Here is a 13,180-nt window from a genome sequence, read left to right on the forward strand (position 1 = left end):
CATTTTGATATTAACAGGCATACCTAATATTTATTTATGTTTATTCGTTACTTAGACAATTATGTTTAGAAAGGCTTGCTTGCTTCTTGGTTTCAGTTATTAAGTTTAGTCTCTTCTCTATGTATTAATTAAACTGTCAGATTTGTGCACCATTGTCTTTAGTCAGAAACACAACTGCACTGCTTTCTGCGAAAATAGTTGCAGTGTGTAATGCAGCAAGATACGCTTGTTATTGTTATCAAACTACAGAGCAGGTTGCAATGTGCATGTACCATAATGATTTTCCTTACCTTACGAGAAATAAGAACCTCCTTCTTTTTTAAAGTCAGTTTAATACGAGAATAGCACTTTCACAATTTGGACAATGACCCCATTGGGTATTAGGCGTCCTTTTTTACCTGTCAACTCTACACAAAAATTAGACACTAAAATCTTTTATATTATATGGTCTATATGTAACTCATTCGTAATATATTTTTGCCTCTGCCAAATCCACCTGGCGAAGTATCAATCTTAGTGAGAAATCGTGAGCATCCAAGCTGCCAAATGCTGATTGCCATCATTTACCTGGGATGCGTAGATTGAGGAGTAGTTTTCAGTTGGCAGCTAGCTGGTCACGTAAATATATACATTTTAAAAAGTATTCATAATAAACAAACGAATTTAAACTGAAAACCGCGATGCATTCCAGTAAAAACTATGTAGATATATCAGATTACACAAACTAAACTTCGTAGCTATCATAATAAAAACTTGAATATTCATAAAATTGTAAATCGCAAACCAAAACCATAGCAGCTCATATTTACAAAAGAAAAATTTGTTGAAAAAACTACGAAGAGTTCGCGAAATAATACCTAACCTAGGTATGGAACGGGTCGACTTACAAAAAATACACGTAATCATATCTCCTTTAACACAAAACTGCGCGTTTCAAGGAAAATCCAACAAACGCAAATGCAAATGCAATTACTGAAATCGAAATCTTTTTCGCCAGTCTCAAAATTAAGTTTAAATTAAAAATGTTAAATTACAGAGCCGTCTCACTTGTCCATCTACTTATTTTAATTTTAATTAAAATTTTAAACGCAAAATTAATTAATACAGCTGTAGATAGTTAAAATTAAAGTTTCATTTCCATAATCGCAAGGTGAATTTTTGTTTTTTCTCGACAAAATTGGAAATACATGCATGTAATATATTTCAGCGAAACATCAATTTATAATTACGGCTCGATGGCGGTAATCAGAGATATATGTCGCTGACGTTTATTGTTTTATTCCATTGAACGAGAGGCTTAAACCCTCTGTGTGGACAAACAACATTCAGTCCATAATTAATTAATATAAATATTAAACAACATTAATTAACTAAATCTATTGCCGACAATGGACACAAAAGCTATAGTGTGATCATTAAATTGATTGATACAGTACCGTTTGTTGTAGTTAACAGTTTAACAATGGCCAATTGAGTTACTGGGTTTTGCGGAATTAGACTAACGCGCAATGTTATAAAAAGCATAAGTCCCAAATTCTTGGGGGTCATTCGTCTCGAGGGACGCTTTACTAAAAGTTTTACTAAACTAAGGTCTAAGGTTCAGCGGTGGTTATATTTCAAGTTTTCGGTAGAAAAAATAAGAAAAATACGTGCACACCGACCAGACTTATAAGGATATTCAAGGATACGGTATTGCCAGCGGTAACGGTACAATATCTATAGAAAAACACATTACACTTTAACCAATAAATTACAAATACATATTGCACCTTTCATCAATATTACAAGACATAATCTTCCAATACGCCTCTGCCGATCCCACTAAGTTACTTACTATACAACAGCGCACATCATTCTCGATCCATCCATTAAAATCTTCGATAGAAATCTCTAAACAAACCTCTAATGCGATTAATTTTATTTATTTGTGTTGATAATGATCACCAATCATTTCTCATCCGCCTTCTAATGAACCGGTAATGTCTAGGTGAGAGAAGTTATCTTAATATTCTTAATACTCCCAACTTAAATTATTAATAGTCAAATAAATTTCTATAAGACGTCCCGCTGTGTTATATGATTAAAAGCCTATAATGACACCAATAAAGCATTAATTTTATTTTTGTGGTTTATTGTACTTACGGTTAATCACATATTGCACCTTTCATCAATATTACAACCACATATCTTAACATCTTCCACTTTGTACGCCTCTACCGATCCCACTAAGTTACTTACTATACAACAACGCACATCATTCTCGATCCATCCATTAAAATGTTCGATAGTTTAGCTATATCAGTTACTAGGACAAATAATATTTTTTAAATAATTGCAGTCTAGGTACAAAATATTTTTTTAAAGCTTGTTCTTCTGATTCATATGGTGTGTCCGTTTGCCATTTTCCGGAACAAAGTAGTCGATTTCGCATTTTCCCTTTGATACTTCAATATAAATTATAATTACAAGGAAAGGAGATGAGGCGTCCTCTTCAAAAAAAATATGCAGTCGTTATAACTATGTTAGTATGATTATAAATAAATAAATAAGAGGTGTCCGGCGTATAATACTGATTAATATGGCGTAAGCTACGAATGACCATACTTGGTAGGGTATTAATAATGAGAGTCTGGCTTCCTGTGCGGAGGGAAACCAGGCGTGCAACGGACAAGCTAGGAGGCGGACGTGCGGCTGGTTGGCTTAGATCCAGGTGTTACTAAGGTAAATATCTGATTCATCTGTGTTTGGTTTACCTGGCATCCTGATTACAATGCCTATTTTATAAAATGTACTTTACAGTTTTAAAACTTCAATCTATGTTTCGTGTGAAGCGTTTTGGTTATACATTCGTGTAGAAAAATGATAAGAATGAAGTCTGTATATACGATGAGTTATGCATGATTGTAAGCAAAATCCTGATTCATCTGTGCCTGATTCGTATGGTCAAAACCGCATATGAATTATAAAATAATGCTCTTGTTGCGTTGTCCATTTTTTTACTAGTCTTATTTTTAAATTAACTTAGCTATAAATGTTATAGCTACAATTTAAAAACTTTTTTTTTAAGAATGTAATTAATATGAGTCTGAAATTGCTAATCCGCCCTGAGCAAGCGTGATGATGAATGCTCGTGACTTCTCTGTGCGAAAGTACTCGAAAATGGTATGCTAACAATTAAAATAAATACAGAGCTCATTTACATACAATTTTCAATTGTTCAACAGATTCATCTGTAACAATTTCTGATTCATCTGGGCAGAAAATATTCAAACGTCGATATCTCGAAAACTATTTTTTTAAAACGAGTCCCTCATTCGAATATACATTATTTGGTATAACTATTTTCATATGAACACGTGTTACAGATCTTAAAGTGGACTTAAATTTTGGCCATATGAATCAGTCGAAGAATCAAATTTCGAAGAACTACCCTTACTTCGTCATCATTATCAACAGCCTATAAGTTTCCACTGCTGACCAAAGCCTCTTCTCGCATGGAGAAAAATAGAGATATGTTTACTTACGTAGGCCTTACTACATTTGGGGCTTAAATTATCATTATAAGTACCTATGTAGCGTTAAATATCACGTTTCACCAAAAAAAATCGGACTCAATAGCAAAGCAGATGAAGTATACATCTCAATTTCTAGCGAGCAACTAAACGAATTTACCGACAATACCTATCTAAAAAACCGGCCAAGTGCGAGTCGGACTCGCCCATGAAGGGTTCCGTAACAGCAAGTAGATGACATATTATAAAAGTTATAAAATAACTTGGTTTTACATAGTGTTTGTATGAACGACAAAGTTATATTTGCGGCTTTTGAAAATGTTTAATTTCTTAAAAACTAATAATGATATCTCGTTCAAACCAATTTTCGTTGTTAGTTTTTATTGAAATCTACAGCATATATATTTTTTTGGTTTTCTCACTCTCTTATTTTAAAAGTTAGAGGGGGGGGACACTCATTTTTCCACTTTGGAAGCGTCTAACTTTCAAACGGTTGATTTTGACGAAAAATGATTTTAGGAACCTTAATGTCTTTTTTAAAGACCTATCCATAGAAACCAATCACGGATATGTTAGCTGAAAAAAAATTTTTTTCATCAGTTCCATGTATGGAGTTTTTATTTTTATTTAAAATTCGAATAGCAGTTACCAGAATACATCAATCTACAAAGTTTCAACTATGTAGGTAGGCCCAACAGTTTCGGAAATAAACTACTAAACGAATTTACCGACAATACCTACCTAAAAAATCAACGTAAATTACTCTCACCACAGATCTATCAGAAAAAAGTAACTCAGGTAAATTGCATTAAAAAACTGACCATCTTACGAAATATTTAGTGTTAAGGAAAAAAGTTTAAAAATTGCCACATTTCAAATTACGATTACAACGTGGATTTCGTTTTTCTTCTTTTATTTTCCACTTTTATGAATATTTCTTCCGCTATGTCACGCTTGGAAGGAACAGTTTATGTAAATCTATGATACAAACAAATAAACACCTGTAACTTATAAAATATTAAAAATGACAGGTTACCAGCATATCGAATTCTTTGTTACCGAAGAAAACGGTGATGTAATGTTAAATAATAGAGGACATATCGCACTTTACCGGCACCGCTCAAACCCAGCAATTAACTTGTCAGTTAATTTTGAACATTAAATCGTATAACATATGATATATTTCATAACATAAAGAAGCAACCTTACTTTTATCTGACGCATCGTAGCTAGGTACTTACGTGTATAAAAGTTTTATTATTAACCGACTTCAAAGAAAGGAGGTTCTCTGTTTGTCCTGTATGTGTTTATGTACGTTAGTGCGCGACTATCTCGCGTTTGCCTGAATGGATTTGATGCAGTATTCAGCATAGTATTTTCAGACTTAGGAAAAGGTTTTAGGGATATTACTTAATAAAAAATAGAGAGGGTAAAGAAAATTTAAGGCGGCTCCTCTTTTTTTATACAAAGATTTTTTTTTCAGGTCCCGTTGAAATTTTGGGAATACTTAATACCTTACCAGGGTGGGAGGGAAATTACATGCCACAGTTTTCTAAGATCAGTTATTTCAGCTGTTTATTGCCGATAAATTTTATATTCTTACTGCCACAGTTAGATGTCTCTAACTAACTAACTTTATTAATAATTCGTAAATTATTCCTTAATAATGATTTTGTTCCGAAAACAATTGCTAAGAACCAAGTTAAGTAACCATTAAATAACTCTGAGTACGGCGGTAAGACGCTTAACTATATAATGTATGTATGTTTGTTGATTGATACGTTTCCTATTTCACGTCACGGCGATAATTTTAATCCCATATATCCAATTAGAGACAATTAGATCCAACAATACTTTTTTATTGGCTTGAAAGTAGTTAAAACATTTAACTAAATAGTAAAGGCATAAAGACATAGGTATCACTTATAGGTCGATGAAAACCAAAATGTCGTTTAATAAAACATAATAAAAACAAAAGAAAGAAACAGCGAGCGAAATATAACAAAACAGTGAAAATACAAAAATAAACACAAATTCAGTATTAACAAAAACAAGATAGAAGATATAATTTGAAATTGCGCTTGCCCATGTCAAAAGAACCTCAAACTCAGCATTATGTTGAGCGCACGCGCCTAACACTGTAGGTACTACTGGTTTACAGATGGCACCCTGCAGTGATTCACGTTGGTCTGACTCGTGTCGGTGAAAACAGCCATAAGAAATAATATTATACAATAAGAAAAACTAACTTCAAAATATAATAAGCAAACTTCAGTATTACTTACTTGAAGGAAAATTTCCACAACTATAACATATTTCTTTAATTTAAATACTTTATGGACGGTAATAAGAATTTCGTGCAATATAAGCCGTGTCTAGAGAAATTAGTTACACTGCAGTTAACTCAAATCCCAGAACTAATTATTGCCAGTTCTGACTTGGCAACCGTCGAGACTTATATCATAAGATTGCGTTTTCATGATAAGTTTCCGTATAAAAACCTTAAAACATGACTAGAAACTTTCACGTTTTCCAAGATGGACTTTTAAAGAGAAATAATTTGAAATTTTAACATATTTCATGCATAAATTTTACGAATACAGAAATGTCATTCGTCTGTCTGCCAGTCTGTTTGTCGAATAAATATAAAACAGTTCATACATTTGTAAGTTTGGTAGTCAATTTGGAATAATTGATTCAATGAATACAGATGAAATATTTGATGACTTCTTTATTTTTTATAAGGTACTCTAGGTGATAAGGTTAACTTTAAAAACGCTTATTATGACAATTACCACAAAGTACGTAGTTAAGTAAACACGTGTCAACGGTCAAAATAACAAAAAAACTAGGTCAAATAGACAGGAGTTAATAGACACGTATCGAAGCACAATTATAGCAATCAGTATAAAGCTATTCCTATAATTAATTTCCAATATAAAAAAAAACTGTCACACTACACTACTACTACTTGGTTCATAATTATCTTTCCTTAATGAAAATTACAGTGGACCTACCAATGTTATTTGAAAATTTAGTCGATTTAAAATGTAATCGACTAAAAGACTTTTTAATTAAACGTCACACATGGAAACCCTATTTAATGGCACCCACGGCTACTGAGCTACCCGAGTAGCATCGAGTAATAAGCTTTGAAATCGATTTAAAACTATCGTATGGGTGCCGAAGAGGCCGGCAAACAAACTAATAAACTTTCTTTTTTATACTGCATAGCTTCTGACTATATTGATCCGATTACCGAGATACAGAAACTATCTGGAATCTGATCGCCCGTATTCGGCACTTAATCGATGTGCACCTCGCTTTGAATCGCTTTGTTTTGCTTCTTTTGTTGATTTCAAGCAATTATTTCGTAATCGTTTTTGTTTGTCTGCAAGGTTTGCGTAGTATCTCTCTATTAAAGTGTTGTGCTACTTTGAGGCTCTGATTCCTTTCGAGTGCTCGTAATTTTTTAAAGGATTAATCGAGTTATGTAGTTTCGTTTTGCAGTTGAAAACTCGTTTGATTTGACAGTTATGCATTTCGTTACTTCAGATCAGCGCAGCTCCTAATATCACAAAAACCATTATTATTGACCCAACTCTTAAATACACCACCCTATTATGAGACTTTTCCGTCGTGAAAATGTCAACTTAAAATTTTTGTCAACCTTCTTTTCTCACATACAATCTGTAACTTCTGGAACTGAAAAGGAACTAAATATTCAAATATAAATAACGCCCGTGAAGATTACTTCGCTAATACAGATATTTCTGACGCTTTGTAAAATACCTTTCTTAATGTGAAGTACCACAGCTTACTGAAAAGTAAGCAAGGAAGTTAGGGACTTCAGCAAAGTCTAATAAAAAGTTTTATTAGAAGCAAGAACTTGTTCTCGGCACCGGGACAATGGAGATTGGCGAAATATGTCATTTGTACTTCAAACTTTTTTACTATTCCAACATTTACAAAGGATTTAGGGAACCTTAGGTTTTAACGCTTGGAGTAAATACAAGCTGGGTGCTGGCTACGTTTGATTGATTAATCTTACACAAAAGTTTTCAACACAAGAATGAGGCAGCAGTTTCGTATACTTTTTGAGGTAAACTTAACACTAAATCCAAACCAGACATTACTGGAAATATACATTAAGAAAAGAATAGTTTGTACACGACCCAAATTTAATTAGTCAAGAAATGTCAATAAGAAATATCTTATTGACAACAACAATAAAAAGATATTGTAGTAATTAGGTTACAGTAAACTAGCGCACATGTCGACTTACCTCTCCGTGGGAAAACACTCTGTGATTAACATTATGCTTACATGTTATGACTACAAACTTTGAACCAGTTAAGGTGCTCGCTTTGCTCGTGAGAATTTCCTAATTTGCAAAAATATTTCTCTACCTAACGCTAAAATATAGGCAGAAGATATAAAGGCACGAAGCAGTATACTAATTCTCTTCTCAGTACTCGTCCATTATTTTTTATGAATCTTGTTATTTCTGTTACATTAATACCATACAACGTGGATATATGATACTGTACGACATCTGAGCTTGTAACTTCATATGAAAATATCACTCGGTAAAGAGAGGACATTTGTAAATTATTTTTTAAGAAGAAAAGTCTGCCAACCATAGCAAGAGTATCTTATCACCCCCAATGGGATGTGGAGCGCAGTCTGCAGAAAGCAATCATTCCAGAAATTTCATTGAGTCTGCGTTCTGATACTAAACTGGTTCTAGTAGCCACCAAAAAGATGCACCACATTATGCCCGGATCAAGCTATAGATTAATCTCCTATCTTCCATTTCCTCCTTAGGAAAGCCATAAGTGCCCTCTAGAGACTAATACGCTACTATTTATACATTTTCTTCCATTCCTATAAGAATGCTTACACCGTAATTATTCAACAAGTCAATTTTTATTACCTTGAATAGATAGATTGTAATAGATATGGTTTGAACATCCACTACATTCTAACTGTCGGCAATATATTATTTGTCGGAACGACCCGCGGACCGGGACACTGAAAATTATCGCTGTTAAACTTTCAACAGGATGAGATCTATATCTCGTTCACGATTATTTTCTTGAAAACTTCGAAAAGAAAGAGCAATTCAAACAAATTAACTTAAAAGTATGAAAGCGTAATGGTCTTAGTAGGTTACGACAAATACTCTCTCTGAGAAGTTTACGGAAGCGATGTATTCAAATCTGGAGTTTGAACAAGAACAAGCTTTCATAAAATGAACCACGACATGTGCCTATGTCAAACAGTATCTCAATGCCTAGCCAGGTTTACCTTTACCTGGTTACCGATCAAATTGATGGATCAAACCAATAACGAAATCACATTGAAGGTCAGTGAGGCAATAAATGTTCTTTTTCTAATAAATTTCTAGTGACATCTGTTTGTAACCCATGTCTTATTGTTCTCTAATACAGGGATAATAGATGTAGGCAAAAAGGCTGAGGAGCTCTAAAAGGATTGGCCAATGGGGCGGGTCAGGTCAGTCGCATGCATAATGACCAGTTCGGTAGACTTCCTAATGTAAAGATAAATAGGCTTTTGCTGATTTGAAGACGTTGAGGGTGCAGTCAGATGAAAAAATTATATTACATTTCAAATCGGTACCTAAGTTAAGTCATTGACACTTTTACACGTCATTTTGCAAGTATTACATGAATATACTTATCGCTAAGTTTCCGTTTAAGTCATCAAGAAAAACATTGTTGTATCTATGTCTCAGAGAAAATATTAGCTTGGTTAACCGGTACAAGATAATTTAATTATGATTTAATAATCTTCTAAAATCAGTGATACATGTCATGTGTATAAAACTCATCCAATATTGGATTACTAACCATTTCAACAAATCAATAATTATGATGCTGAACACTAAATTAAATTTAAAATAAGTTAACTACAGATACATAACTACCTACTAGGTGCTACACTACTAAAATAAATATACAATTTAAAAAAATAACTTAGACCTTAAAGCTTAACATGATGAACTATAAACTTACTTGGCTAAGTGATTACTTAAATCGCGACGTATTTAGCGGCGCGGTTAAAATATAGCAACGCTTTAACTAAGGAGGTTGGACGTTGATACGTTAATTACACAATGCCGTGTCTACCAGCCCATTAGGGCACTATCTGTTGGTTTACAAGCGCCTTACCTCCGCGGATGTATTAACTTGAATGTGTGAGATATACCCATGTTTATATGTAGTCTTAGTAATTACCAAACATAAGGAATTGTTCTCAAGGTTAAAGAGTTTGTGTTCTTTATGGTTAATCGTTTAGTTAGGGCAAAAATTAACTAATTCTACAGTGTTTTTGATGACGAGATGTCTAATTACGAAAGTAGGTCATAGGTGATAAATACAGATGGGGTCCAGTAGGGCCAATGCCTAATCCGGAGCTGCGGACAACCTAGCGGGTTACCGGGGAGGAGTACGAACGGGATGGTTTTTAGTCAGTAAGAGTGTGACGCCGCGCCGAAGGCGGGATAAGTCATTGTATGATTTTCCCTCCTCAAAAAAAGCCCTTATAAATATCACGTCATTCATTTTCCGAAGTTGCAAGGGAGAGTCAAGAGGTGCACACCTAATTATGATACAAAAAACTTTGGCTTTTTATTTTATGAGAATTAGGTAATTATAGCTGCAAGTCAATGCTACAGTTGCACTCTTTTTTAATCTTAATTGTTTGCAGAGATGTTTAATCGCGTTGCAGACTTAAAACTGCAAATTTGTCAACCTAGTAACCAACTGAGTCCCCTTTTTATAGCCTGTATTGCACTTCAAGCCAAGTGCGTCACTCGTAACTATTACTAAGGTCCAAACACGGATGGGTGATCACGGTTGCATGCGCAGTTCAAGCCACTGTCTTAGAAACAGTACCGGAACGTTTATGACAGTCATCAGTGGCGGCTGGAAGCCGGAAAGTCATACAAAGGGTCCACGAAACTCGGTCAGAAGGTCATTTTTGGGTCGAGCCACGTGATATTGGGTTTGGAGTGCAGATAAAAGTAGCACCCACTTGTCAAAGTAAAATGGCATACCCTAATCGAGTTCAGAAAGGATAAGTCAAGCTGTTATCTAAATTGTCATCGGAATATCGGATTGACTTAACTTAAATGGTCCCCAAAAACGTGTAAAATGCAGCTTATTTCCTTCTACTGTTAGATACTTCGTAGTAGATCGTCAAAGGTCAGAAAAAGAACCAAGAAACACAACAAGAACGTAGAATAAACTATCAATAGAAATATCACGCCGCCGCAAAATCAATTCAGCATTATCGCTGATTCGTTCCATAGAGACTTGTATTAAATATCTGCGGGCATTGGGTAAAATGATCACACTCGACCCGAGCCCCACCTACACACGCTACACAAGAAAGAATAACGAGCCGATTTCAAAAATATATGTGAACAAGGAACCGTGGCGATTTATTGAAAGTTCATAGACTAAGTAGAGGTTTAATGTCTATACTTGATGGAAACTTATAGCCTTTCCTAAGGCCGTCGTATCACTTCTTTTTCGAGCTCCGAGCGAATTTATTTCAGGGACATATGGGCCGCGTTACGAGAAAGATATGTTACATTACCGTACTAAAGGAAGTAGCCAATTTCACACGTATTAGATATGTATAGTAGGGACTCTTTGTATATGTATGTATTGCATTTAATATTTATGGTTCGTTGATGAAATGGAAGATGGTATGCGCACTGTAATTAACGCGGAAGTTTGCTTGTGATGGGTTAATTGTTACTCTTTTCCGCAAAAGTGACTGTACAATACATTTACATATGCAAATATCATTTTGCGGAGGTATGAACCTAATTTTGTAAGAGAAATGACGAATCACGAAGACATGATCAGGTTCGTAATTTTACGTATGAAATAATATCATTTAATTTAAAAAATTGTTTGCAAAATTAAGGCATACAAATTAAGGATACTACAAACAGGTAAGGACACTACTCACTACTAATCAATCCGCAAAACAATCAATTAAGAGTAACATGAGCTACAGTAAATATAGCATCCCGTATAAAATGCAAATACTATCAACTTACAATACAATTACCTACGGGGTATGATTGGCACAAACTACGCAACACATTACAACCAACAGCTAGAACTAACGTTCACCAAATTAAAATACAATCTAAATCAAATATTACAAAATAAGACGAGCATCTCCACGTGTTGCAATGCACAAAATTGCAGCCATTATTCATACATCACCATAATTCTATCATGCTTCCCTTTCATGCCACGCCATACCGTGTGTACCGTAGATTTTAATCGTTTTAAATTAGCCAGAGACAATGAATAGTAAAATATTCGGCCTGCATGGTCAGGCACCGTGAGCTATGATTGTTTCTGGTACATTAATGCTCTGGAAATATTTAAATTGTTATAGTTGTTACTGCACTTTGCATAAGAATCACAAAACTAAATCATGAATGTTTTTTTATCAACATTTCACGTGATGTCAAATTTAATTACCTACTAGCCTACCGTGAATAATCAATTTTCTAAGGAAATTAATTCATTTAAAACTGATAGAGGTAGGTAATAGCTTAAACAAAATATAATTTAAGTCGTAAATAGATAAAGTTCTTGGACAACAATAAGTAATTTTCTCAAGTAATGGTATCGACAAATCAAATAAGTCTATCATATTTAAATTGAAACTGATAACATAAATTAAATCTGATAAAATTAAATATCACAACGAAAATTAAATTATTCATTTAAATATTTCGCAACAAAAATCTCTCCACACAATACCTAATCAAGCAAACTCATTTAATCTACTTATTTAATTAAACATGCATAAAATACAAAGTTTCCCACTTACCGACACAAGTTGCGAAAACAAATAAAATAAACAAATGTACTAAAATGTTCCACCGCATCTTCATCTTGATATTTATATTTTATTGTTCACAAACCATTTCACAAATACAAAACTTATTAACAACACAAGTGTTTACGAATTCCTTTACTTGATAACAGCCAAAATGTTTTCACATAATTAATACGTCTTTCAAACAATTAGTCACTTCACAAAAAAAACACAGAACTTTTCAAAAATCGTCCTTAATATGTCCTTAAAAAAATTATTAAGTAATGTTCCGTCCAAAAAAAAAACAAACGTCAAAATTCAAATATCGTACTTATACGAAATTTGGCGCGAAGCGTTCACTGTGCACGCGAGTAAAGTTCGGAATGTAGTGTGTAAAGGCACGCATACACTACGCGGTGGTGATCGACCCCACCGGAACCACAGTCGGTGGGCGCGCGACTGCCGACTCCATGTGCACCGCACCGAAACGTAACTTAGAACCAACTTAACCTTTGCAGATTCGTAGCTCTTATCTCCTTGAACATAAAGACCGTTTTCTAAAGTCTCTTTTCATAGAACCTACTAATGATAATGGTTGTAGTTTTGTAGAGCGTACGCGCATAGAAACGCTGTCACCCTATTGAAGGTATTGTATTTACGGAAGGCGATTGGAAAACAAAGCAGCGTCGAAAAAAATGAACAGATAAAGGCAGAATTACACAGTAAAATGGAATGCGACGGACACTATTACGAATGAATGAAGATACAATATAATATGTTATGCAGTTTTT

At 34.1% G+C, this 13,180-nt stretch overlaps 1 protein-coding gene across 2 annotated transcripts in view; it reads right to left on the reverse strand.

Moving 5' to 3' along the window:
• The window catches only part of LOC118269264 (hemicentin-1), a 123,274-nt gene extending 110,414 nt beyond the window's left edge, over window positions 1-12,860 (reverse strand). For both annotated transcript variants that reach the window (XM_050702512.1, XM_035584282.2), the window contains exon 1: window positions 12,402-12,860. In XM_050702512.1, the coding sequence (XP_050558469.1) occupies window positions 12,402-12,465 (64 nt within the window). In that variant the 5' untranslated portion in view covers window positions 12,466-12,860. The remainder of the gene's footprint in view (window positions 1-12,401) is intronic.
• Window positions 12,861-13,180: the final 320 nt, after the last annotated feature.

Source organism: Spodoptera frugiperda, chromosome 2 (genome assembly GCF_023101765.2).
Source record: "Spodoptera frugiperda isolate SF20-4 chromosome 2, AGI-APGP_CSIRO_Sfru_2.0, whole genome shotgun sequence".
Taxonomy (NCBI): domain Eukaryota; kingdom Metazoa; phylum Arthropoda; class Insecta; order Lepidoptera; family Noctuidae; genus Spodoptera; species Spodoptera frugiperda.